At 52.7% G+C, this 26,437-nt stretch overlaps 1 protein-coding gene across 6 annotated transcripts; it reads left to right on the top strand.

Annotated features, from left to right (window-relative positions):
• Positions 1 to 239: 239 nt before the first annotated feature.
• On the top strand, positions 240 to 26,437 carry MSI1 (musashi RNA binding protein 1). 6 transcript variants are annotated; one of them, XM_049866381.1, is made up of 15 exons: positions 240 to 352; positions 522 to 562; positions 1,115 to 1,196; positions 1,295 to 1,379; positions 4,381 to 4,422; positions 6,026 to 6,118; positions 10,116 to 10,164; positions 11,352 to 11,434; positions 12,126 to 12,243; positions 16,899 to 16,979; positions 19,061 to 19,117; positions 21,768 to 21,836; positions 22,636 to 22,823; positions 23,673 to 23,736; positions 24,707 to 26,437. In XM_049866381.1, the coding sequence occupies exons 1-14, from the start codon at positions 294 to 296 to the stop codon at positions 23,712 to 23,714; spliced, it is 1,089 nt and encodes a 362-aa protein (XP_049722338.1). In that variant the 5' UTR covers positions 240 to 293; the 3' UTR covers positions 23,715 to 23,736; positions 24,707 to 26,437. The 6 variants fall into 6 exon arrangements, with proteins under 6 accessions (XP_049722338.1, XP_049722342.1, XP_049722343.1 ...); XM_049866385.1 differs by lacking the exon at positions 19,061 to 19,117 and having other exon boundaries at positions 22,669 to 22,823; XM_049866386.1 differs by lacking the exon at positions 19,061 to 19,117.

Below are 26,437 nucleotides of genomic sequence, written 5' to 3'. Positions count from 1 at the left end.
TGGGAGTCCGGCGGGAGCGGGGTCGGGCGCCGCCGTCTCCGCGGGCGCCGGGGCGCGCGGGCGAGAGCCGGGCTTTATGCGCGCAGGGCGCCGGGGGGAGGAGCCGGCAGGTCGGCCCCCGGCGGGCCCTCCCCTCGGCCGTCCCCGCCCGCCCGCCCGAGCGGGGTCGGGGGAGGGGGCAGCATGGCCTGTCCGTCCGGCCCCCTTCGCCGCGCTCCTCATCTGCCCCGCGCCGAGCGCCGCCGCCGCCGCAGCCGCCGCCGCTCCGCTGCCCGCGCCGCCCGCGGCTCCCGATGGAGACTGACGCGCCCCAGCCCGGCCTCGCCTCCCCGGACTCGCCGCACGACCCCTGGTACGGCCCGGACCGGCCCGGCCCGGCCTGCCCGGCCAGCGCCCGCCCCGGCCCCGCCAACATGGCCGATCCGGGTCGGGCCGGGCCTCCCCGGGGCCCGGGCCCGCGCCCCCTGCTCCCTGGCGCCCGGCGCTCACGCGGGCCCTTTGTGTCTCTCCTCCTCCCGCAGCAAGATGTTCATCGGGGGACTCAGTTGGCAGACTACGCAGGGTGAGCGAGCCCTGGAGCGCCCACCAGCCGGGCAGGGCACCCCGGACCCCCCAGAGCCCCGGAACCGGACCCCCCAGCCCGGCCCTGCACCCTGCTGACCCTGGGCGCCCCCGCGCCCTCTTTCGCGCCCCGCCCGGGGACCCAGAGAGCGCAGGGCGGTCGGCAAGAGCGCACGGCCCCGCGGGTGGAGGGGAGCAGATAAGGGTTTCAGGGGGCATCGGGGGGTGGGCTGGGCCCCCAGGACCCGCCGGCGGCAGCGCCAACTCCGCTCGCACCTGCGGCTCAAACTTTTGTGAGGCGGCTCCCGGAGCGGCGGGAACCCGGCCGTAGCCGTACCCCCTCCAGCCCAGCTCGGCCCTCTGCTTCCCGGGGCCCCGGTGGGTGCATGGAAGCTCCGCGGGAGCCGGGCGAGGGCAGGGGGAACAGCCGAGAGCGCGCGGGCAGCTTGGCGCGGGGGCGGCGGGGCCGCGCCGGGGTCACCGGGGGCAAAGGACGGGGGGGGGGGAAGGGCACTGGGCCCGAGCTGGTCCGAAGGCGAGTGTGTGGTTACAGAAGGGCTGCGCGAATACTTCGGCCAGTTCGGGGAGGTGAAGGAGTGTCTGGTGATGCGGGACCCCCTGACCAAGAGATCCAGGTGAGCCCCTCACCCTCTCCTCCTGCTCCCGGCTCGCCCCCTCTATCCGCCACTCACTGCCTTGTAACCATCTGCCTCTCCCTCACTACGGCTCACAGGGGTTTCGGCTTCGTCACTTTCATGGACCAGGCGGGGGTGGATAAAGTGCTGGCGCAATCGCGGCACGAGCTCGACTCCAAAACAGTGAGTGGCCCTCAGGGCTTGGGGGGTCCTCTGGGAGAGGGAGACTGCCGGAGGAGGAGAGGGTCAGGACTCTTCCCAGGGGACAGCTGGACGGGGTCCTTGAGGGAGGAGGGAGCTTTTTGAATAGGAGGGCTGCTATGCTCTGAAACTTTGTCACTAGAGTTGGGGGGAGAGGGAGGAGAAAAACCCCAGGACTGCTCGCGTTGCCACATCACCCCTCAGCCCCCCAGGACTAATGAGAGAAGAGGCAGCTACCACCCACCTCCCTCCCTGTAAGTACTAATCGGGATGCCTCAGAGCTGAGCCTGGGGTGGGGCTAGGTCCCTCCCCTAGCCCAAATTGGGTGAGTCAGGTCTGTAGCGACCCACCCGGTGGCTTCTCTTGAACTCTAACTAGTACTTGGCTCTGAACCTACCCCCCCCACCCCAATTCCAGACCGGTGGTAAAGCATGGCTGAGCCCTTCTCCTCTTCTCTTCCCTCCTCCCCCACTTTTGGTCTGTGAGCTCCTGCTTTGTGTGGAAGACTGGGCCCTCCTTTGCCCACAGGGGGACTTAGGGGAAGGGAGCTAGCTTGCCTGGAAACAACCCTCAGGGACCCCCTCTGAGGACTAGCTCTTAGCAAGACACTGCTTGTTTGGCCTTCAAACTCCTGGAACATTTTGCTGCTGTCCCATGGCTCCTCAGTGTCTTGGCCCCTGCAGGGGGCGCTGGCTGAGGCATGGCTCAAGGGGAGAGAGAAAAGGAAAATGTCAGAGGAGGGGTGATTCTGTGATGGGGGTGTCTGTCCGCCAGGGAGATAGTACAGCCTGCTCTCTCCACACTCCCCCACACTCCCTGGGCCCTGGGCCTCCCTGCTTGGGTCAGCCACTGGCTTCTGTTTACCTGCAACAATAGTTGGTTGTGCCCAAGAATTTGTCCCCAGCTCCTGTTATCTCTGCCCAGTGGCTCCTACTCCCGCTCGCAGTAATGAGCAAATGAGGCCTCAACTTTGCCGGCTCTGAAAGGATCTTCTTGGCACAGCCGGAGTGACCTGGGAGTGGAGAGACAGTGGCCTATTGTCTTTGGTGGTTATCTGCCATCAAGCTGCCTGTTCTCCTACCATCCCCTGCCCTCAGAATGCATTGGAGGCTTTGGCCGAGCTCAGGAAGCTGAGATTTAGGGGCTGGGGCTGAGGGCGGAGGAGTGGAAGCTGGATAAGAGGGAAGAGAGAGGGCAGAAAGGTGAGGTGGCTGTCCTGAGGAGACTCAAAAGGGCAAGGGCTTTGTGTGTGTTTGGCCTCCTCAGGCCTGGGGAAGGGGGTGGGAGGGAGGTTTACTGTGGGGAGTCTATTTTGGGTTCTGACTTTCACCTTTTATTTACTTGTTGAGTTTATTTGTGTTGCCAGCTGTGAGTCAGAGTGGAGGTGGGGTGTGTCAGGGATGGGGTATGTGTGGGTCTGTGGATGCGCGGCTTGGGTACCGTCTCTGGGAGATCCCTGTCAGGGTTTGTGCAGGGGGCCTGTGTGAGGCATGCTGGTGGCTGAGGAGGCTGTTTCCGGAAGAAATGGAAGGATAAAATGGTCCGTTGAGATACGTAATCACAACTTCAGTCAACTGGAATGAGCTGCTGTGATTTTTTTCTGGAGCCCAGTTGGACTTTGGGGCTGAGGAATTGCCCCAGCGTAGCTTTTGGAAACTCCATCTCTGTGGGCAGATTCCAAGGAGGAGCCTGTAGAAGGCTGGTTCCTGCCGTTCAGGCAGGAGAATAGCTGGAGCCAGTTCCTTAGAATGAGGCTGAGTTTAGAACAGAAGGAATTTTGGGAAAAGATGAATCTTCCCGGCAATTGGCTGGTGAACTTCAGAGTGATGTCCACTCATGCGGGTGGCAGGAAACTCTGGAATGACCAAGCTTTCTAGGGTCTGCTTTGATCATGGTGTCCTATGCCCTGGCTTTTGCTGCTCGTCAGTATGGGTGTAGTATCACGGGGGTACCCAGCTCCAACGACAACAAGGATTTTCTGATGTAAACTCTGCCCTTAGTCCCAGAAGCCAGGTGAGTGTCTTGATTTTTCCCTCTGGTTGTTCATAGCCAGGGCAAAGGTGGCCTGCTGGTAATAGCACCTTTGTTTGTGCAGTGCACGGCAGTTCACAAAGGGCTGCTTTCACCCATGTTATCTCACCTGCTTCCCCACAGCTGCCCCTGGGAAGAATGGGTGTGATTATTCCCACTTTGCAGATGAGGGAACTGAGGCCCAGAGGGGTCAAGAGAGTGACGAAGATCACAGGCTTGGCAAGGCGCCCAAGGTTTCTGAGTCCAAGTCCCATGCCCTTTTGCGTCACCAAGGACTGCCCTCCACTTCACCCCAACCCAAGCTGCATTATCAGGGACCTGTTGGTTTACAGCGTCAGGGCGAGCTGTTAGATGTGGATATTACTGGGGACACAGAACTGAGTCTCCTCCTGGCAGTTGTAAACTCTCATCTTGCAGTCTTTTTAATCCAAGAGCCTTTCCATTTGCAAGGCTTCCGAAGTCTGAATTGCATGCCTTACTTAGGCAGGTATGTGTGAAGTCAGTTAGGCAGGGAGGGCTCCCCGTATACCTGGCCTTGAAGGAGTAAGATTTGGGGTTCTTGCTGTGAGCCACGCACCATGCCAAGTGCTTTGTATGCATTATTTCAAGTCACTTGTAGGCAACCATTTGAGGTGGACTTTATTATTTGCCCATTTTGCAGGTGAGCTTGAATCCGATGCTCAGAGAGGTTAGGTCACTTGTCCAAGGTCTCACAGCTAGGAAGCAGTACGGGTGGAATTCAAACCCAGGCAGTCTGACTCTAGAGACACGACCCTTTCCTGCCAGAAGTTTCCGGTCAGAGGTCCTTGTGGTCTCAGGGCAGGTCCTGTCATCTCTGTGTACTGGGACGAGAGAGGTCCTCAGGGCTCACAGCTGAGTTGCATGGTCATTGGTGATCAGCCTTCTTAAGTGCGGTGACCAAAGCCCCTTCTACCTCTCCGTTCTATTTCAGATCGACCCCAAGGTGGCCTTTCCTCGACGAGCACAGCCTAAGGTAGGTGTGTCTGTGCCTAGGAGCAGCTCTGGTACCGTGGACAACTCTGGGCAGTGATTTTTCCAGCATTCCCTGCTATGAAAGTGGCTTCTGGAACCTGTTTAGAGTGTTTCTGCAATGGTCTGGGGAGGAAGGAGGGGATATTCTTGTCCTTGCTCTGTGGCTTGTGCTCTGGGATGGAGTGGGGAGGGGCTGCATGTGCTGGGAGAAAGGGGAACCGCCTCGGGAGGGGGGGATTAATTGTTTCGTATTTGAAGCCAGTACAGTTTGGACGCTGAGTCTAATTCTGACTTCACAGATCACAGCCTCTGAGCCCAGAGCCTCTGGGGGTCAAACACAGGACACATTTACTCCTTGAGGTTGAGCTAAGTAGGGGTGAACCTCTAGTCATCCTCCTACCTCTGGGATGAGCTGCGTTGAGCTCACAGCGGAGGGACCCCAGAGCTTGGCAATGAATCTCACCTTTTGCTGTGCCCTGGGTACCCTGTCACCTGTTGTCTTTCAACTTAGGTGGCTGTAGCTGCCTTCCCAACTGCTCTCCTTCCGCTGGCACTCTGGCGAATTTTTCTGAGCGGGGGGGGGGCAGAGGAGTACAGAAAACAAATTTCTGGGCAATAGAGGTATATAGCACTCAGAACTTTTGGTGGAGGACAGGAGCCTAAGATTCTATTCCAGGCTCCAGGGCAACTTGCCAGATCTGAGTTTTTATGCGACCCAATACAGGGAACTGGTGGGAAGGCTGGCTATAGTACAGGGAGCTAGGACCCCTGAGTTTGCAGACTTATGTGCCCTGGGATGAGGTCTCTCTCCAGGAGACCTCAGTTTCCCCCTTTACAAGAGGGTTGTTGGGCGCTAGAATGCTTTAAGATTCTGAGCCAGATGGATTCCTCCAAGGCCCCCAGCTCCTGCCATGGAGAAGGGAGAGGAGCAAGTTTTAGGAGACAGGAAAGGGACATCTCTGGGAAGGGTCCAACCAAGGACCTGAAAGCAATTATGGAGCAGGTATTCCAAGGAAGCCGCACCAGGGAGCACATGGTCAGAATTGGGTTAATTCCATTAAGCAGTTTGGTGACAGAAGGTGCTTTAGTGTTAGGATGGAGCTGGGAATTGCCACAGATTAGCCATGCGCTCCTGGGGTAATTAGGACCATGTGTTCTTCCTAAAACAGGGCTGGGGTGACAGGGCTGCCAGAGGTTGGATTGGGAGGAAGGTGGCGAGGAAAATGTCGGCCTTGAGTTCAGAGAGACCCTGTGATGGGCCTTGGCTTTTCCCAGGGGGGCTGCTGGGGTCTTGGAGTTAGACTGTGGGTCTGGGTCACTGACTGACCAACCCCCTTCCCAGCGTTAGTGCTTAGGGAAGGCATTTTCCAGACACAGACCCCAGGGAGGGAGGCAGGCGGGAGGCCAGCCCGGGTATGGGGCACACAGCTGCCTGTGACAGGCCTAAAGGCGGGGGTCCAAGGGGAAGCTTATGGGGGCCTTCCGAGAGGCTGGGGCCACAGAGAGCTTGTCAGCTGGCGTCCTGGCAGGGGGGCTCGAGCCCCTGCTGGTGGCGGTAGGCCACAGGACTCAGATGCCCACTTTCTTGTTCCCTCCCGTAACAGATGGTGACTCGAACGAAGAAGATCTTTGTGGGGGGGCTGTCGGTGAACACCACAGTGGAGGACGTGAAGCAGTATTTTGAACAGTTTGGGAAGGTTGGTCCAAGCTGGGGGTGCTTATGGGCAGGGGTGCTTCCCAGGGCTGGGAGAGCCCTGTAGAATTGGTAGGCAGCAAGTGGAGTCCCACCAGGTCACTCCAATTCCTACAAAGATGAAAGCAAGAGTGGGCCCTTCGTGAGCGAGGCCAAGGCAACCCCAGCCTCCTGGCCTGTGTATGGTCCCCAGGGGGAGGGAGCCACACAGTGGCTCTCCCTGTTGCTCTTCCCTGTATGTTTCTCTTGCTTATCTTCATTCTCCCCAGGGAGGCTGTGCTCCCATTACCAGTTCAATCCAGCCACCCCTTGGCCTCCTGGGATTTTGCACCTGTCCAGGCCACAGGCAAGCAGTTGCACCTTCCCCACCTCTTCCTGGTGAGGATGATAAGGAGGCAATAAATATATGACTCCTGATTGCACTCAGCACCCTGGTCGTCCAGGCGTGGGGCTCGGGGCAGAGTGTGAGGGGGCACTGATGGCCTTGCTGTTGGGAGGGGGCTGAAGACAGCACCCTAAATTACTGATCAGGGCCAGAGGGCTGGCTCTGAGCTTCATCAAGTTTTAAGGTCTAGACCATTTAGGCCAAAGACATAGAAGGTGTGACAAAACCTGGCTAGAGGGTGTCCCCAGAAAGGGGAGCAGTATGGACTACAAGGTCCCACCGTAAGATGGCAAAGAAGAGCGCAGGCTATAAGTCTGGGGGTGAAGGAGGGTCACTTTGCTTCAGACTAGGATTCCTGGTCTTAAGTGAGATGGGCTAGGTGGGGTCCGGACTCGCCCACCAAGGAAGAGGACGAAGGGGAAGATGGCTTGGGAAATGGGATGGGCGGCTTTCCAGCCTCCTGTCCTGGGTAGAAGGAGGGAGGATGGGGATCCTCTGGCCTGGGTGCTGGCGTGTGGGGCCAGAGGTCTGGCTCCGGCGCCCCCGTGGGGACCTAGGTGCAGGACGCAGGGCGGGCCGGGCCTGGGCCCCAGAGGGAAGGGCGCTCCTGGGAAGCAGCAGGCCCGCTCGGCTCCGGCGGGGTGTCTTTGTGTCTGAGCGCCGAGCATTAGAGCTCGCACTAATCTGATCCAGCAGCTGTGATTGGAGGCCGCTTGCCCCCGGGGCCGGCGTTGCCATGACAACCGGGCCCCAGGAGAAGCCGTCAGCGGCCGCGTCTTTTGTTCGGGCCTAAATCGGCGTTGGCATGTGAAACCGGCCCGGGGAGGCCAGGGGGAGCCGGAGAATAGGCTGCCAGGGAGCGAGGGGGACAGCCGGGAATGCCAAGGGCCCCGCGGCGGGGGGCCCCCCGCCCGGATTGAGGGGCCGCCACCGAGGGGGGAACAATGGTCAGCCGCCATGGCTGCCACTCAGGCTTAGCAGCCGCCGAACTTGGCGGCTCCCACTGGTCAGCAAGCCTTGGCCGCCTCCCCTCCCCCCCGCCTGAGTCCCCCTGCCCCTGGGTTCCCATGGAGACCAAAGCCTATTAAGGACACTGGGTTGGTAGCCTCCCTCCCCTCAGCTGGCCCCAGGGAGGGGACACGAGTTGGGGGACCCTGGACACCCAGCCACTTTCCTTGCCCCCTGCCCTGGCTTTAACCCCAGTGTCCCACTGGGGGTTCAAGACCCAGGTTGAGGGGCCTGGGGGGCCAGGGATGGTGGAATGGAAGGCTGGGTGGAGGAAGATGGGCAGCACCAGGAATTGGACTGAATCAGTTTGTGGGTCAGGCAGGAACTCAAAGAAGCAGATTAGGGGTGAAGGTATGGCTGGTGCCTCCATTCATTCATTTGTTCATTCAACAAATAATTGTTGAGCACCTCTTACAAATCAACGTGCTCAATAGGATGGTATCATAACTGACACAGCCATTGCCCTCACGGAGACTTCGGAGTCAGTGGTCTTAGATGGCTTTTCAGCTTTGCCAACGTCCCCCGTGTGACTATGGACAAGTCCCTCCATAATACAAATAATAATTGCCACGCATTATTAAGAACTTGCTGCATCCCAGGTATGAGTCCTTGTGGTGCAGCGGTTAAGCACTTGGCTGCTAACCGAAAGGTCAGCGGTTCAAACCCACCAGCCACTCTGCGGAAGAAAGATGTGGCAGTCTGCTTCCATAAAGATTACAGCCTTGGAAACCTCATGGGGCAGCTCTACCCTGTCCTCATAGGGTCACTATGAGTTGGGATGAATTTGAAGGCAGTGGATTTCATGTGTGTGTGCATCCCAGGTACTGTGAGTCAAGAGATTTATATGCACATCTCATTTAATTCCTTTTTATATGGTAGATGGAGCCCCTGGGTAGTACAAAGGGCTAATGAGGTCTGCTACTAACCAAAAGTTTGGAGTTTCCTTTTGGTTAGGCACCTCAAAGAAAGGCCTGGTGATTTATTTCTGGAAAAAAAAAAAAAATCAGCCACTGAAAACCCTGTGGAGCACAGCTCTACTCTGACACACATGGGGTTGCCATAAATTGAAGTAGACTTGGGGGTAACTGGTTGATAAGATAGACACCATTTGTTGAATTGAGATATATTGAATTAAATAAAATATATTATAAAATTAAAAAGAAAAAAAAAGATAGACACTGTCTGTGCTCATTTTACAGATAAGGAACTGAAACCATGAGATATAAAACCACTTGCTCGAGGTTACCCAACCACCAAATGCAGAAAGCAGGATTCCACCTCAGCAGGGCTGCCCTACTCTTCCCTTGTGCTCACAGCACAGCCTCCTTTCTGGGTTTCTCTTTTCCATTGGTGAAGCCAGGGGGTGGGGAAGAAGTGCTGAGCCTGAAGGGTCTATCCAGCTTGGACTATCTTGTCACCAACTGGTTCTGGGACTCAGGCTGGGTCCTTGGGAGGAAGTAAGGCAGGCACTCAGCTTCAGGTCCCCAGGACAAGAAACTCCTTGGGGAGATCGACATCATTTCCCTCTGAGATTCTCCAGGGACCCAGCTCTGTCCTGGCTCAGCCGGGTCCTGGTTCTCCTGGAGGCCAGGTGCAGCTTGGTGCTTGAACAACTACCCTGGCTCAAGGTCTGCCTCTTCTACTTGAATGAGGCAGGGGAGACCCCTTACAAGTCAGGTGACAGGCCTGGAAAGAGAAGAAAGAGTTGAGGAGAGGCTGTGCTCCATTGCCCAGGATCCTTTTCCTTGGGTGCCTGGCCATTTGCGGGAGGGTGAATCAGACTTTGGTTTAACCCCATGGGATACCTGACCTTGGCTGAAGGATTAAGAGGCAAGAAGGAGGCACCAGATGTAGGCAAAGGGAAAGAGGTGGGACTGGGAAGAGAAGCTAAGTCTTTGGCTGTCCACATATCCAAGGGGATGTGGGGTGGGAGTAGCAGGAAGAAAAGCCTGGGGTCTGAGAAAGCGTGGTAATGTAAATCCTCCCCCTTTCTTGGTCCCTTCCCCCTCCCCCAGTCAGTGGGAGGCAAGCAGCCCAGGCGCTGAACTCTCCTTGCTTTAATTACAGCCTCTAGCAAAAGGAAACCTCAATTAGAGGAAAAGATCTGAACCAGGAGAGGGGAGTTGAGTCTGGCTGGAGTAGCTGCTGTCCGCCTGTCTTTTTGGGAAAATGGAAAAGGCTTTTGCTTCCCCATCTCTCTCATCCTGCTCCCATACTTCCTCTTCTGGCTCCCCCTCTGTACCTCTTCTTCCTCCCCGCTTGGTCTAGGACTTGCTGTGTGACCTTGGGCAAGCGACTTCACCTCTCTGAGCCCATTTCCTTTATCTACAAAAGGGGCTTTTACCACGTGGGAATGTGGGGAGGATGATGCTTGTAAAGCATATGGGGCAAAGTGCCAGGCACATGGTAGGAGTTTCATGAATGGAGGCTGATCCATTGAGGAGCCCGTGCTTGAATGGGAAAGGGGGCACTGTGGCTCCAGTTGGGGAGCAGGCTTAGGATAAAGTCTGGACTGGACTTCAGGGGAATGAAGGTGGGATCCCCTGCTTCTGGGTTGTGGCGGGGTCCCTGGTACCTGGTGGGTCCTCCACGGCAGGTTCTGTTTCAGGTAGACGATGCTATGCTGATGTTTGACAAAACCACCAACCGGCACCGAGGTGAGTGTGGCCTCCTCCCCCTTCTCAGGCTGGCCCCGGAGCCTGTGGTCAGCCAGGGGGCTGCAGGTCACAGCTGCCCTTTCATCTTGCCTCCTGACATCCTATCCCCAAGGATCTGCATCCTCTCCCGGGCCTGGCCTTACAGAAGGCTTTTGTCCCGCCCGTTTCCTGTGCTAGAAACTTGCCGAGTTGCAGACACCGAGAGGAACAGAGGAGCAGCCCCCCCACAACTGAGCCCCCTGCCCCCACCCCAGCTTGGTGTCTGCCCGGCCTCCCTTGTCCCTGGTAACTGGAGCTCAGGCCAGGCTGCCCCAGGGTCTGGTCAGGCTGACTCCACAGCCCCCTGGCAGTCTGCTGCCACCATCAGCCACCCCCTACGCTCAGCCTAGCCTCCTCGCCTTGCTCCTGAACCTGGGAGCATCTGGGCCACAGTGGACACGCAGCCAGGTTGTTTTTCTCCCAAGGGCCTTGCCTTTTGCGAAATCCCATTCCAGCCCCTGGGGTACGCCCTGGAGGAGGCGGGGCTGTTTAGTTGTTTGGGGCTGTGGGTCTCACAGCCTATTTTGCGAGTGGGGTATGTTCTGTGTGTGTTTATATCTGTACACGTGAAGGTGTCTGTGTCTGAGTATTTGTACATGTCTGGTGTGTCGGGGTAACTGTCCACGTGTGAGGGCGGCCTCTGTGAGCCCTAGTGAGTGTGTATGGTAGGTGGGTACCTGGGTGTGAGTGTGTGTGTCTGCCGGTGTGTGTGCCTACACATTGTATATGTGCGTGTCTGTGTACAAATGTATGGTTGAGTGTGTACGCCTCTGTATACGTTTAGGTAAGTATTTGTGTGCGTTCTGTCTTCTCTCTTTGGAAAGCATCAGAGCAGGAGAAAAGGCATGTTGAGTGTATTCTCTTCACAGCTCTGCTGCTTTCTGACTTGCTGTATGACCTGGGGCAAGTCACTTGACTTTGCTGAGCCTCTGTATTCTCATCTGTAATTTGGAGCTAGAAACTGTCCCACTGGGTGGTTGGAGAGGCTGTGAGGCTGTGGCTAGAATCTTTCATAAGATACTTGCCCACCAGAGAGGTGGTGTTTGTGCTGCTTGTGGGTTGTGGCAAGGTCCCTGGTACCTGGAGGGCTGCAGTGGGACCATGAGTCCTGGTTTTGACCCTGCCTTGGCTGCTTGTCTTCCCTCTAGGGTTCGGCTTTGTCACGTTTGAGAGTGAGGACATCGTGGAGAAAGTGTGTGAAATTCACTTCCATGAAATCAACAACAAAATGGTGAGCAGGGATTGGGTGGGGGCAGAGGCCAAAAAGGGACTGGTGCTGCAGGCTGAGCCAGCCAGGGAAGCTTCTGGAGCCTCACAGCTTGAGAGGTGGAGCCAGATCTCCTACCTCATGAAAATCTATACAGGGAGGCTGTGTCCCATGGCAGTTAAAAAGCATGGCTTGTGGAGTCAGAGAGACCTGGGTGAAAACCCTCACTCTACCGCTTGTTAGTCTAGTCATGGGGCAGATCACTTTCTTTCTTGGAGCCTCAATTTCCTTCTCTGTGAAATGGGGGTGACAATATAGAATTGGTGTAAACATTTGATGAAATATTGCATGCAACAGCTGTTTACACAGTGCCTAGTACATAGTGAGAGCTCCATAAATGATAACTAGGCAATGAATGGAGTCCCTGGGTGATGCAAATGGTTAATGTGCTTGGCTGTTAACCAAAAAGTTGGAAGTTCAAGTTCACCCAGAGGTGCCTAGGAAGAAAGGCCTGGCAACCTGCTTCCAAAAAATCAGTCATTGAAAAACTCTAGGGAGCACAGTTCTACTGTGACACACGTGGGGCCGCCATGAGTCAGAATCGACTAGGGGCCGACTGGTGGTTACAAAATTAATAGGAAAGAGGCCCTAGAGGGAGTAAAAGGTACAGTGACCCTAGGTCGGTCAGGAGGACTGATTCCAGGTCTCATTGCAGGTGGAATGTAAGAAAGCTCAGCCAAAAGAGGTGATGTCGCCGACGGGCTCTGCCCGGGGGAGGTCTCGAGTTATGCCCTATGGGATGGACGCCTTCATGCTGGGCATCGGCATGCTGGGTATGTGCTAGGCCCCGCCGGCGTCTTCCTCCTGCCCGGAACCGGGGTGCGCGTGGGTGGTACATCTCTGTGGTCTGCCCTCCTGTCTGAGTCACTGGGCGGGAGTGGGGATGAGGGAGCACAGGTCTGGCAGGTCTACAGGAGGTGGGTGGTTTGGTTGGGCCGTGCTGCCATCTGGTGGTGGCCCTAAGAATGGTCCAGTTGCTCCATCTTAATGTGGTCCTTCCATCCATGGGTTTGTCCATTCTTCTGTCCTTTCAGCAAGTATCTATTGAGCAACTATTATACACCAGGTACTGTGCCAGAATCACTACAGTGACTTACTTTGGAGCTTTATGGTCTGGTGGGGTAAACGAATAAGAAGATTAATCGTTTTAGGATGGAGTAGTGTAGGGTGCTGAGGGAGCCTAGAAGAGGAACCTAAACAAGACATGGAAAAGTCAGAGAAAGAAGTTACACTTAAGCTCCGTCTGCAGGATGAGTAGGAGTCAGCCGTGGGAGGGCAAGGGAGAAGGGAAGGAGAAAAGTGTTCTGGGCACAGGGTACAGCATTTACAAAGGCCGAAAGCCTTTGGAAATGCAAGAAGGCTGCCCCTTCTTATTCATTCAACTAATTTTTTTTTTTAATTTTTATTGCACTTTAAGTGAAAGTTTACAAATTAAGTCAGTCTCTCACACAAAAATTTATATACACCTTGCTATATACTCCAGGAAACCCTGGTGGCGTAGTGGTTAAGTGCTACGGCTGCTAACCAAAGGGTCGGCAGTTTGAATCCGCCAGACGCTCCTTGGAAACTCTATGGGGCAGTTCTACTCTGTCCTATAGGGTTGCTATGAGTTGGAATTGACTCGATGGCACCGGATTTGGTTTTTGGTTTTTTATATACTCCTGGTTGCTCTCCCACTAATGAGACAGCACACTCCTTCTCTCCACCCTGTATTCCCCTTGTCCATTCAGCCAGCGTCTGTCCTCCTCTGCCCTCTCATCTCCCCTCCAGACAGGAGCTGCCCACATAATCTCATGTGTCTACTTGAGCCAAGAAACTCACTCCTCACCAGTATCATTTTCTATCTTATAGTCCAGTCCAATCCCTGTCTGAAGAGTTGGCTTTGGGAATGGTTCCTGTCTTGGGCTAACATAAGGTCTGAGGACCATGACCTCCAGGGTCCTTCTAGTCTCAGTGAGACCATTAAGTCTGGTCTTTTTATGAGAATTTGAGGTCTGCATCCCACTGCTCTCCTGCTCCCTCAGGGGTTCTCTGTTGTGTTCCCTGTCAGGGCAGTCATGGGTTGTAGCTGGACACCATCTAGTTCTTCTGGCCTCAGGCTGATGTAGTCTCTGGTTTATGCGGCCCTTTCTGTCTCTTGGGCTCATAATTACCTTGTGTCTTTGGTGTTCTTCATTCTCCTTTGCTCCAGGTGGGTTGAGACCAACTGATGCATCTTAGATGGACGCTTGCTAGCATTTAAGACCCAAGACGCCACTCTCCAAAGTGGGATACAGAATGTTTTCTTAATAGATTTTATTATGCCAGTTGACCTAGATGTCCCCTGAAACCATGGTCCCCAAACCCCCGCCCCTGCTATGCTGGCCTTTGAAGCGTTCAGTTTATTCAGGAAACTTCTTTGCTTTTGGTTCAGTCCAGTTGTGCTGACCTCTCCTGTATTGTGTGTTGTCTTTCCCTTCACCTAAAATAGTTCTTGTCTACTATCTAATTAGTGAAAACTCTTCTCCCTCTCTCCCTCCACACTGTCGTAACCATCAAAGAATATTTTCTTCTCTGTTTAAACTATTTCTTGAGTTCTTTTAATAGTGGTCTCATATTTTTGTCCTTTTGCAACTGACTAATTTCACTCAGCATAATGCCTTCCAGATTCCCCCATGTTATGAAATGATTCACGGATTCATTATTGTTCTTTATTGTTGTGTAGTATTCCACTGTGTAAATATACCATAATTTATTTATCCATTCATCCGTTGATGGGCACCTTGGTTGCTTTCATTCAACTAATTTTTATCAAGCAACTTCTGAGAGGCAGGCCCTGTCCTTGTGGGGCTCACCATCAAGTGGGCAAGACATGAGTAGGTGGGCAGTGTCAGTGCAGAGTAGATTGGAGACTGTGGGAGGTCCAAGGAGGCGCCTAAACCCACTAGGAGTCAGGGAAGGCTCCCTGGAGGAGGTGACTCCTGTGCTAAGTCTTGGTTGTTGACCAGGAGTCAGCCAGTGGTCAGGCATTGATTCCATGCAAAGTGCTTTTGGCCCAAGACTGGGCGTGACAAATCTGAGCTCGGCCCCCAGGAAGCACAAGTCTCCTTGGGGAGACAAGATGTGTACTCACAAAAAGATAACAGTACAAAGGGGGTTTCATGCCAGGGATGGGGGGCAGGGGGGTGCAGAGGAGTGCCCTGGGAGTTCAGAGGTGGGGCACATAGCATGGGCTGGGGGACAGGATTGGGATCCCAGAAAAGGGGGAGAAGAACACCCTCCAAACGGGGTACAGTCTTATCTTGAAATTTTATTTTGTTTCTTAAATTTTATTTGAAAGTAATTTCAAACTTTTGGAAGAGTTACAAAAAATATAATAGTTCAAAGAACATCCTCATACCCTTTACCCAGATTCATCTGTTGTGAACATTTATCCCATTTGCTTTATCATTTTCTGTGTGTGTGTGTGTGTGTGTGTAGAGATACAGAAATAAAAGAGATGGGGTACACACACACACTCTTGTGATTTTTCCTGAATCATTTAAGGGTAAGTTATATACATCGTGGCTCTTTACTCCTAAATACTTCCTTGTGTATTTCCTAAGATTAGAGATATTCTTTCAGGTAATCGCAATGTAGTTAGCAACTTCATAAATTTATATTGATGTAATATTTGTATGTAATCTACTGTCTATTTCCCCTTTTTATCAGTTGACCTAACAATGTTCTTTATAGCATCTTTTTGCCTGCCCGCACACGATCCGGGCTAGAATCAGGCGTTGCATTTAGTTGTCCTGTCTCTTTATCCTCCTTTGATCCAGAACATTGAAAAAATTGTCTTTTTTTTTTTTTTTTTTATAATTTGTTTTATTTTTGTTGTTGCTAGAAAGTTTTTTTTTCAGGTGATTCATGGGCAGGTTTCACCTCCATTTAAAATATAAAAAAGAAAATCCGTAATAAATAGCAATAATGGTGGCTAAGAGTCTTGGAGCCAGTCAGATCTGAATTTGAGCCCTAGTTGTACCATTGCTATGATTTTTCTTTCGACTCTGTATATATTTTTTATTTTTTAAATTGATGTGTTTTATTTTTGTTGTTGTTGAGAATATACACAGCAAAACATACACCGATTTGACAATTTCTCCATGTATAATTCGGTGACACTGATTACATTCCTTAAGTTGTACAACCATTCTCACTCTCCTTTTGTGAATTATTCCTCCACCGGTAACATAAACTCACTGTCCCCTAACCCTCCTATCTAACCTTTTGGCAACCCTGCAAATATTTCTGAGATGTTTACTAAGTAGCAGACACCATGCTGGTACTGGGGATAAAGACATAAAAGAGGCGAGGAAGACAGAAAATAAGCACTTAAAAAAAAAAATCATGAAGGAGGGGAGATGAGAAGGCAGAGGGGGACAGAAGCTGGCTGAATGGACAGGAAATAGAGGGTGGAGAGAAAGAGTGTGCTATCTCATTAGTGGGAGAGCAACTAGAAGTATATAGCAAGGTGTATATAAATTTTTGTATGAGTGACGTGATTTGTAAACTTTCACTTAAAGCACAATAAAAATTTAAAAAAGGAAAAAAAAATCATGAGATAAACTCAGATAATGCCGATGGATGCTATGAGGGGGCAAACCGGGTGACATGATAGAAATTGTCACTGACTGGAGGAGGGGCTCCTGTGGGGAGACCTCTCTGCAGAGGTGACATTTGAGCTGTGACCTGTGTAATGAGAAGAACCCAATTGTGCAAAAATCTGGGAGAAGAGTGTTCTAGGCTGAGGAAACAGCCCATGCAAAGGCTCTGAGGTTACAAGGAGAGTAGTGAGTTTGCGAAACAGCAGGGAGACCAGTGTGGCTGGAGGCTGGAGCAGAGCATAGGAGATAAGGACAGAGAAGGAAGCAGGCATCATGGCACATGGGTCTTTGTAAGGGGTTTGGATTTTATTTTCAGCCAATAAGTGTCACCTCTCTGAGCCTCAGTTTCTTTGTCTGTAATATTGGGCTCCTAATGCACCTGAGGTCCCTGGCTGGTGTACACAGTTTGCACTTGACTACTAACCGAAAGGTTGGCAGCTCAAAACCACCCAGTGGTACTGTGGAAGACAGGCCTGGTGATCTCCTTCCATAAAGATCACAGCCAAGAAAACACTATGGAGCAGTTCTGCTCTGTAACACATGGGGTCGCCAGGAGTTGGAATCAACTCGACAGCGATGGGTTTGGGTTTGGTTTAATAGCACCTGCCTCTTAGGATTCTTGTGAGGTTTAATGAGATAATAAAGTGTGCAACTTACTTAGGCTTCGTGCGAAGAAGGCATTTGATAAATGTGACTGATTGTTACTCATGACACGAGATGGTGGTGAGGGAGGAAATAAGGGGCTCAGACTCTTCCACACGAGCAGGGTCCCCTGTTCTGACAGTGTCTCCTTGCCCCATTAGGTTACCCAGGTTTCCAAGCCACGACCTACGCCAGCAGGAGTTACACAGGCCTTGCCCCTGGCTACACCTACCAGTTCCCTGGTAAGTCCTGCTTGGTAACCCTCTGCTGCCAGCATGACCCTGGCTCCCGGGCAGTCTGACTTCCTCAGGGCGGTGTCTGGGGGTGCATGGCTGGGGGTCTGCCTGCTGGAGGCTTGGAAGGAAGGGCATGTCTGAGGAAGGATTGCCTCCCCTCCTAGTCCCCTTCCCACCCCCTCCCCAGGAGCTGAAGCGGGGGCTCCCCGCCTGGCCCTGCATGGCACACTTCTTTCCCAGGCTGTCTCCACCTGCCTCTTACCTTTCTCTCCTCCCCACCCTACTCTGGAGTTGCCACTTCCAACAAAGAGAGCCTCAGGGTTTTGGTGAAGGGACGTCCCTGAGAACTGACTTGGGACATGTATAATGACCAGAGGCCCCTGGGTGCACAAGCGGTTTGTGATCAGCTACTAACCTAAAGGCTGGTAGTTCAAACTGACCCAGTGGCACCACAGAAGAAAGGCCTGTAAAGATTATAGCCAAGAAAACCCAATGGAGCTGCTCTACTCTGTCACATCGGGTCTCCATGAGTCCGAATTGACTCGACAGCAGTGGGTTTGGTTTGGTTTATAATGACCAGGTGCTATGCTGAGCCCTTTCTGGATAAGACCTTTTGATGCTCAAAATACTGAAGGAAAAGGAAAAAAAAAAAAAACTATGATTACAATCCTCATTTGTAATTCAGAATAAAAATTAACACTAAATAAGTGGCAGGAAGCCCAACAGAGTTTGGAACTTCCCCCATGATGACTCTCAATGTTGTTTTCCTTAAAATATCAAATACCAAATTCTTGAAACAACAAGAAAAATTGTTGTCTTCTTTTTCAGAGGGTCTCTAAGCACTTGCATCATCCACCTCTTGGGCTGTCCATTGGCTTAGAATCCTTTGTGTACTTTAAAAAATAATAATAATATTTTATTGTGTTTTCAGTGAAGGTTTATACAGCAGTTTAGGTTCCCATTCAACAATTTCTACACAGGTTGTTCAGTGACATTGGTTAAATTTTTCACAGTATGTGAACATTCTCATCATTTCCTTTCTGGTTGCTCCGTTTCCATTAATCTAGTTTTCCTACCCCCTTACATTCTCACCTTTGTTTTAAAGTTATCATTGACTGTTTGGTCTCACATAGGTGATTTCTTTTGTATATACTTTGTTGTCTAATCTTCACAATTATCTGAGGCGTGAGGTATGCTTATCCCTGTTTTATGAGGAAACAAGCTCAGAAAGGAGAAATGACCCTCCAAAATAACTCAGCTAGGAAGCGGTGGAGGTGGGAATCGAACCCAAGCCCACCTTACTTGAGGGCCATTGCTCTTCATCAGTGCTGCCACCCCAGTTTCCCACAAAAAAAGGAGAAGAGGGTGATTCTGGAAGATGTTTCTGGTATATTTCTAAGCCTGTTATTTATTTATTTATTTATTGGTTTAAATTTTTTTTCTTCTTAAAAATTTTATTGTGGTGAAAGTATACATCCCAAAACATATGCCTTCTCAACAGTTTCTACATGCAGAATACAGTGACATTGACTACATTTCCAGATCATTCCACCACCATTAACATAAACTCAATGCCCCCTCTGCAAAAACTCCCCCTTTCAATCCTAAACCTTTTAAGAAATAGCTGGAAGGTTAGATGGGAAGTTTAGGGGGCCGTGAGTTTATGTTAATAGGGGAGGAGGGAACGGTTTGGACCGGAGGGTGAGAATGGTGGCATAACTTGAAGAATGTAATCAATGTCAATGAATTGTACAGGTAGAAACTGTTGAATTGGTTTATGTTTGGCTGTGTGTATTTTCAACAACAACAAAATATTTAAAAGAAACAGTTGGAACTGTCGCTCCAGCATTGCCCCATGTCCAGGGTATAGGTGGCAACTCCGCCGCTCTCTCTTTCTTTGTGTCTGTGTCTCCTCTGCCTCTCCCTCCCCTGCCTGCTGGGGACCATGCTCACCCCCACCCCCAGCTCTTGGGTCCTGTGCATGGCCTGTCCCCCACCCAGTGTCCCTGTGGGTGCCTCTGTCCTCCCTGGGCTATGCCCCAGGGCCTCTCTGGCTTCCTCCTAAGCTGTTTTACGTTTTGTTTTAGAATTCCGTGTAGAGCGGACCCCTCTCCCGAGCGCCCCCGTCCTCCCCGAGCTTACAGGTCAGTCGCTCGGATTTCATACACCTCATAGGCCACAGGGGGAGAAAGAGAAGAGACCCAGGGACCTTCCTGGGGAAAGCTAGCCGGGACCCTTTTCTGCTGCCCGCTGGCCCTCTGGCTGTTGAGGCGCAGCAGCCTGTGCCGGGCATTGGCCAGTCCACGTAGCTACTTGGCCCTTGAGGATGGGGTATCAGGCCACACCCAGCAGATGAAAGCAAAGTCACTCATTCGTTTACTTGGCAAATATTTACCTAGCACCTCCAGAGTGCCAGGCACAATGGCCAGCCCTGGGATGCAGTGGCAAGCAAGCCGGGGTCTCAAACATAGAGCAAAGTGGGCCGGGTGGGGACTTGTGCAAACTGGAGTCGGCATGGCCCCTCAATTCCAGCCATCCCTGCCAAGCGGGATGCAGACCCAGTGCCCTCAGATCTCATTTTTTCTAGAGAAGCCAGAAACCTGGCTTTTGCTCTAGTTATGAAATTGCCAATTATCTTTCAATGTTGGTAACAAATTCCAAAAATTTTACAACACTGTGTGGGCCAAATGATACATATCCGAAGGCTGACTGCAGTCCTTTGGGCAAGTGGGAGGAGCTTGCTGGAACCAACTGGAACTTTCTCTTAGGCCAGCTCACTTGGTTCTGGAGCTGGGAGTGAGGCCAAGGGGGGTACATGTACAAATGAGGTGGGCTGCAAGGATTTTCTCTGTTTAACCTGCTTCTCCCCCTCCCTACCCCAGACTCTTGCCCCCCAACCTGGTAGCGTGTGGAGGATGTGAGCATGGATGTTGCTTTAGATGAGTCCTTTCTTCCAAAGGGTGGTCAGGGGTTCTTTTCCCAAAAATGGGGGAGGGGAGGAGAAACATGGGGTGAAGGAAAGGGAGGGAGGAGAGAGTCCTGGGGGTAGGGGTGATAAGAGGGTCTTCCTGAGCAGAGTGAGAGTTTGAAAAGCAATTTGGGGGTGAAGGATCCTGTCTATTCATTCCAGAAATACAAGCTTAAGACCTACTGTGCATGGGACACTCTGCCAGGCCCTGGGGACACAGCAGTGAGTCAAGAGGGAGCCAACCTCTGCTCTCGTTGAACTTGCAGTTTAGACAGGGAAGCCAATACTGATTATACAAATGAGAATTTCTTCGCAATTGTGATAAGCTCTTGCTTGGGGTGGCTCCTTTGATGTTGTTCTGTGGAAATGCCTAAATGGACCAAAACACAGACCTCAGAACCTTGCCCCTGCCCTGAAAGAACGGAGGGAAGATGCGTCCCCTCTACAGATATCTTAGGGTCCCTGGGTGGAGCAAACAATTAATGCACTTGGCTGCTAACTGAAAGATTGGAGGTTCAAACTCACCCAGTGGTGCCTTGGAAGAAAGACCTGATGATCTACTTCCAAAATACCAGCCACTGAAGACCCCATGGAGCACAGCTCTACTCTGACACACATGGGATTGCCATGAGTTGAAATCAACTCAATGGCAACTGGTTTCCAGTATCCCTTGCCCTAGGTCCAGTTCCAGGGCCAGGGTTGCCCAAACAGCACTGAGGGGCACATCTTGGCATGGAAGATGGTGTTCTTCCGGGCTTGTCAAACGGAAACTCTGAAGCCTTTCTGGGCAGGGGTTGTAGCCCTTGAAGAGCTGCAGTAGCACAGTCACACAGTAGGGGGCATTCACCCCTGAACTCAAAGGATTCCCCAGGCTCAAGTTAAGGGGCTATTTAAGCAGAAGCCACTGCTGTGTCTTCAGCAGACATTAAACACCAGCTGTGCACAAGACAAGGCGTTAGATACTGTGAGGGTGAAGGAGTAGACGACAAACAAGGAAATAGCAAGCTCCCTATGCCTTGAAAGACGGGATCACAGAAAAGGGGCTGAGGGAATTGTGTGTGTGGGGGGCGTGGTTTGGTCATTTCTGGCTGGGTGGTCAGGGATGCCCTGAGACAAGGACTCTGATGCACACAATTTACTGAGGGCATGCTCTCAGGAGAAGGGGGGTGAAGGAAGCAGGACAAGGCAGTGGAAGTTGCTAAGCAAAGATGGAGTCTAGCTTCCACCTGATCCCACAGGGAGCTCTGGAGGGTGAATCATACCACAGAATAAGTCTCTTCTTGAGAGAAGGGGGTGGGCCATTTGTGTCTGTGGTGGTCAGTCATGGGCTGCAATCCACTGGAGTTGGGATGAGGGACATATAGCCTCCCAGGTACCTCTGGGCAAGGTGGCTCCTGTTCTGTAAGGGAATTCTCTGGAGAAGAGGGCAGCTGCAAGCAACACAGCAGCTTCGGGATGAATGCACCTGCCTGATAAAGGGGGTCTGGGTGGGGAACAACAGTGTCCCCTACAGCCCCTGAGGAACCCAGCATCATGAATCAAGCCCTGCCTCCACCCTCTATGAGCTGTGGATTGTCCGAGTGTGTCCCATGAGTCCTGGGGAGAAACTGAGGCAGAGGGGCTTACTGGGAAGCTGCCCTCTCTCATACTTTTCTCCATCCATTCCACTGGTCAGGGCACAAATGGTGGCCCAAGGTAGATCTTTCTGCCTTGTCCTCTGAGGTGGGGTAAGCCTGAGGGGGGCTCTGCCCAGAAGGTAGGGGTCCCCTTCATCCACCTCTGTCCCCTCACCGGTCACGCTAAAGTGCCCATACCTTTCCTTTCAGCGATTCCTCTCACTGCTTACGGACCAATGGCGGCAGCAGCAGCAGCAGCAGCTGTGGTTCGAGGAACAGGTGAGGCCTTCTGAGCTGCAGGACATGAGGAAGGAAGCACAGGGGGCAGAGAGAGGAGGGGACTTGGCCACTGCCACACCTTTTTCAGAGGGGCTCATTTATTAGTTCACTCAGAAGTATTAGCTGAGCACCCACTGTGTGCTAGGCATTGTGCAGGCACTTGGAATCCCACTAGAGTGGGACTGGCGTGACCTCTGCCCTCCAGAGCTTACAGGCTGGTGGTGGCATCAGGTGTTACAAAAACAATACTACTGAAGAATGATACTGCCTCCCTGGGGGAGGTTAGGTACTAGAGGAGCTCATAGCTAGGGCCTCAAAGGAAGGCCAGGGAAGGCTTCCAGGAGCAAGGATCTCTTAACCTCAGACTTGAAGGCAAAGAGGAGGAACAGTGTTCCTGGCAGAGGGAATGGCATGTGCAAAGGCTTAGAGACCAGTCAGTGTGGGTATAGAGTGTGGGGGTGGAGAGTGGCGAGAAGGAGACACTGAACATTTTAGGCAGCAGGATGAGGTAGGTCAGTCAGGTTTTAGGAAATGCATCCCAGGTACATAGGGAAGGGTTTGAAGGGGCTTGAAGTGAGGAGGCCGGGAGAGAGGAAGCTGCTGAGTGGAGAGACAGGAAATGGGAGGCCTGGACTAGCAGGGGTGGGTGAGTGGGCTTGGAAAGCTACCAGGAGGTGGACTGATAGGATTTGCTGGGACTTGGCGGAGAGAGAGCAGGAGGGGTCAAGGTCAGGGTGGGTGGGGCCGTGCGGTGGCAGTGGGCACCAGAGCTATCACTGTCTTTTTTCTGGGTTGCCAGGCTCTCACCCCTGGACGATGGCTCCCCCTCCAGGTTCGACTCCCAGCCGCACCGGGGGCTTCCTGGGGACCACCAGTCCCGGCCCCATGGCCGAGCTCTACGGGGCGGCCAATCAGGACTCGGGGGTCAGCAGTTACATCAGCGCCGCCAGCCCCGCCCCCAGCACTGGCTTCGGCCACAGTCTTGGGGTGAGTGGCCAGGCCCTGGAACGCCCTGAAGTTGATAGAGGGAGAGACCTTGTGTAGTGGAGGCAGAAGAAGGGCGAGGGATGATGGGTAGAAAAAGAGAGGGTCCCTAAGAGGGGAGAGTGGGGGTTGTCATTCATTAATTGGGCTTTTAATAATGGCCCTCTGTGTACCAGGCATTAGGTGGGCCTTAGGGATACCATGAGGTGTCCCTGAGTGGTGCAAATGGTTAAGCACTCAAATACTAGCCATGTGGTTGGCAGTTTGAACCCACCCAGAAGCACCTGAGAAGACAGGCCTGGTGATCTGCTTCCAAAAGGTCACAGCCTTGAAAACCCTATGGACCTGATCTACTGTGCACACATGGGGTCGCCATGAGTCGGAATCGACTCAGTGGCAACTAACAACAGGAACACCGTGTGAAAGCGGCATACGCCATTTCTGCCCTCATGGAGGTTAGATTCGAACTTAGGGGTCCCCTGACTTACCAGGATGCTGGTTACATACAGATTCCCAGGACCTACCCGAGAGCTTTTTAATAGGACTGCAGTGGGAACCCGGGTGGCATAGTGGTTAAAAGAGCTACACCTGCTAAAAGTCAGCAGTTCGAATCCACCAGGTACTCCTTGGAAACCACATGGGGCAGTTCTACTGTGTCCTATAGGGTCCGCTATGAGTTGGAGTTGACTCAGTGGCAACAGGTTTGGTTTTCTTTAGTGCAGTGGGGGCATTCGGGGCAAGGCTAAAGAAGGCTTTGTGCTCCACCTCAGGGTTCCTGCGGGAGAACAAGGGAGCCCCTAGGCTTGGTCTGTTTTCCCCAGGAATCTAGGAGTCAAATTCTTTTCTTCCCAGGGCCCCTTGATCGCCACAGCTTTCACCAATGGGTACCACTGAAGCAGGGGACAGGTGGCAGGAGGTAAGGAGGGCGGGGGGAGGGAACAATACAAGGTGGAGGGCGGTACCAGGGAACATGGGACACCCCTGGCCCTTACAGAACCCACAGTCCGGGGGGGAGACAGACATATAAAAAGATGCTCAACCTGCTACATTTAAAAATGCCAATTAAAACCAGACCAAGGCACCACATTTCCCCTATCAGGTTGGCAAAGTTTTCTGAAGCCCCACCGTGCCCAACATGGATGAGGGTGCAGGGGAGACAGTGTTGGAAATGGGCTCGGTTGTTCCGGAAGGGCAGTCTGGAGGGGCTTATCCAGATTTGAAATATGCAGGCCCTTTGGCCCAATAATTCCACTTGTAGGCATTTATTTTAAAAGTTGGAAATACCCAGAATGCCTCTCAAAAATAAATGAGGGTGTGTGTACACAATGGAATATTACACAGCTATTAAAACAGGCTACAGCGGATAATGGTGATGGTTGAATAACATACGGAGCGTAATTAATGTACATGTAAACAATGTTAAAATACGAAAAAAGCGAGAAGGGGGAAAAAAAAGAAAGATACAGTTGAGGTATGTATCAACACAGAACCCTGTGCACACACTCAGAAAACGCAGTATGATGAGGGCCGCAGTAGGGACACGATGGGGTACTGTGTGAACCAGTGACATTTCATTCATTCACTCAGACAAGTATGGAGGGATGAACAAGGCTCCTCTCTCAATCTACAGACAAAAATCAAGTAAACAAATGAGATGGTTTGAAATAGTGTGGGTGTGAGGAGCCCCTTTTGATAAGGGGTTCAGAGGAGGTGTCAGGGAGGAGGTGACATTTGAACAAATTTCAATAAATTCAATATCTGGAGAAAGAGCATTCAAAACAGGGAACAGCAAAAGCAAAAGCCGGGAACAAAGCTCACCTAGGAGGGGCTTAGGGGAAGCCCCAAAGAGAGGCCAGGCCCCCATAACCTCCCTACTGTGTCCTCAGCGCCCCAGCCTGCAGCTGACTGAGGACCACGAGTGAGCCAGCCGAGGGGGCGGGGACACCTCAGCCGCAGCCGCCGCCCCCTCCCCCGCAGCGACTCGGACCCCGCTACTGCCTGCCCCCATCTCCCTGGGCCCGGCCCCTGCCCTGCTGCCCCCCACATCATCTCGCCCCCCTACTAACCTCCCCCTCTTCTGCCCTCACCCCCACTGCCCTTGCCCGCTTTTATTTATTTTGGATTAGCCAGTTGCCCCCCTCGTTCTCCCCTCTTGGGCCTGCGCCCCTCCCTCCCCGCCGCGCCCCTATAGGACCCCCAAGAAAGCTTTTGTATTTGTGCATAGCTAGAGTGAGGGCGGAGGGAGCCTGCTACAGCGGCCGCAGCCCCAACGCGTTTTTTATTCTGATTTTCCTTCCTTTTCTCTGTTCTTTCCTTTTTTTTTCCCCTTCATTTTTTAAAAAGAGAAACCGTTTTTAAACTATTTCTAGGTTTGTGAATGTGAAGCCCCAGGCCGCAGGGGGCAAGGGGCCAGGTGCCCCCCACCAGCTGAGAACAAACTGTCTATGTGGGTGTGGGTCCCTGGCCGCAGCCCTGGGGCCTGGAGAGGAGGACAGGGCTGTGCAGGCCAGGCCGAGCCCCTGGACCCATCCCCGTCCTGTATCATATGTAAATACTGTGAGGTGAAGCCCCCACCCCCTCTGGACCCTTGCGGGTGAGGGCATCGTCTCCCCGCTCCCATGTTTCTGTCCCCTCCTCAGACACCGTTACTGTAAGCTTGTAGGCCTCCGCTGTGGCAGCAGCAGGCCAGCTCTCTCAGGCCCTCAGGGGGGGAAAGGCCTTGAGTCTCCTCACCCGGAAAACCCAGTGTAGGGGGCGAGGGAAGAGAAGGGCTCGCCTGGGGCCACCGCTGGAAAGGAATTAACTCTCCAAAGGTCTCCCCCTGCCCCCTGCCCAGGTTGGGCCCTCATGGCTTCTGCTCTGAGCCCCCTGCCCTCCTTACGTGGGCACAGGGGACATTTTGGGAAGGGGCGGACCCCAGGGGAAAGCAAAGCTTCTCAGGGAACCCCCACATTCTCTCATTGAAGTTTCCCACCAGGATGGTCCCATGGCCAGAGCCCCTGGGTAGCCCCCCCGCCACAGAACCTCCCTTCAAAGGAAGAAGAGGCTCAGGGTCTGAATCTCATGACCAGCGGCCTGGCTGGCGGCAAGGCTGAGGCCCACCCATGGTCTTCTCTGGCTCCCTCTCCCTCAGGCCTTAGACTGGGGGCCTAAACTCCCCCCTCACAGCCCCCACCCCTCAAACCTCCCCTTTGGAGAGTTAATTGTGTGAGGTGCTTAACCTATTAGCCCTGAGAACACAAAGCAATAATCTTTGTTACTGAGACTCGGCTGTTCCTGTTGTGTTTTTTTTTTTTTTTTTAATGTTTCCTAATAAAAGAGAAGCTGCATTTTATTGGTTTTTATTTTTAATTTTCTACGTTTGAGCTGAGTCCTGAGGGACTTGGCCTCCCTTTTCTCTCTTCCCTCTGGCCCTTCCACCCCCTTGGGCCCATCCATGGGCTCAGGGCTATGGAATTCCGTTTTCTGATTTGTTTGGGGAATTTTTTTTTAAAAAGATGTTACATGGTGTTTTAAAGCCAGCAAGTTACCACCCTCCGGTGTCTCTTCTCTCCACATCTGTAACTTCTTTTTCCAGGTTTTATTTTCAGTTTTAAATTCCTAATAAATTATTTGAA

The sequence above is a fragment of the Elephas maximus genome, chromosome 22, assembly GCF_024166365.1.
Source record: "Elephas maximus indicus isolate mEleMax1 chromosome 22, mEleMax1 primary haplotype, whole genome shotgun sequence".
NCBI classification, from domain to species: domain Eukaryota; kingdom Metazoa; phylum Chordata; class Mammalia; order Proboscidea; family Elephantidae; genus Elephas; species Elephas maximus.
The sequence above is the reverse complement of the archived record's forward strand: the minus strand, read 5'-3'. Positions and strand labels throughout refer to the sequence as shown.

Excerpts from the sequence above, each read along its gene's own strand:
- MSI1 (XM_049866380.1), top strand. The coding sequence starts at position 294 with ATGGAGACTGACGCGCCCCAGCCCGGCCTCGCCTCCCCGGACTCGCCG. Across the intron at positions 10,165-11,351 it reads AACCACCAACCGGCACCGAG|GGTTCGGCTTTGTCACGTTT; the intron begins GTGAGTGTGGCC and ends TCTTCCCTCTAG. Across the intron at positions 19,118-21,767 it reads CGTCCTCCCCGAGCTTACAG|CGATTCCTCTCACTGCTTAC; the intron begins GTCAGTCGCTCG and ends CTTTCCTTTCAG.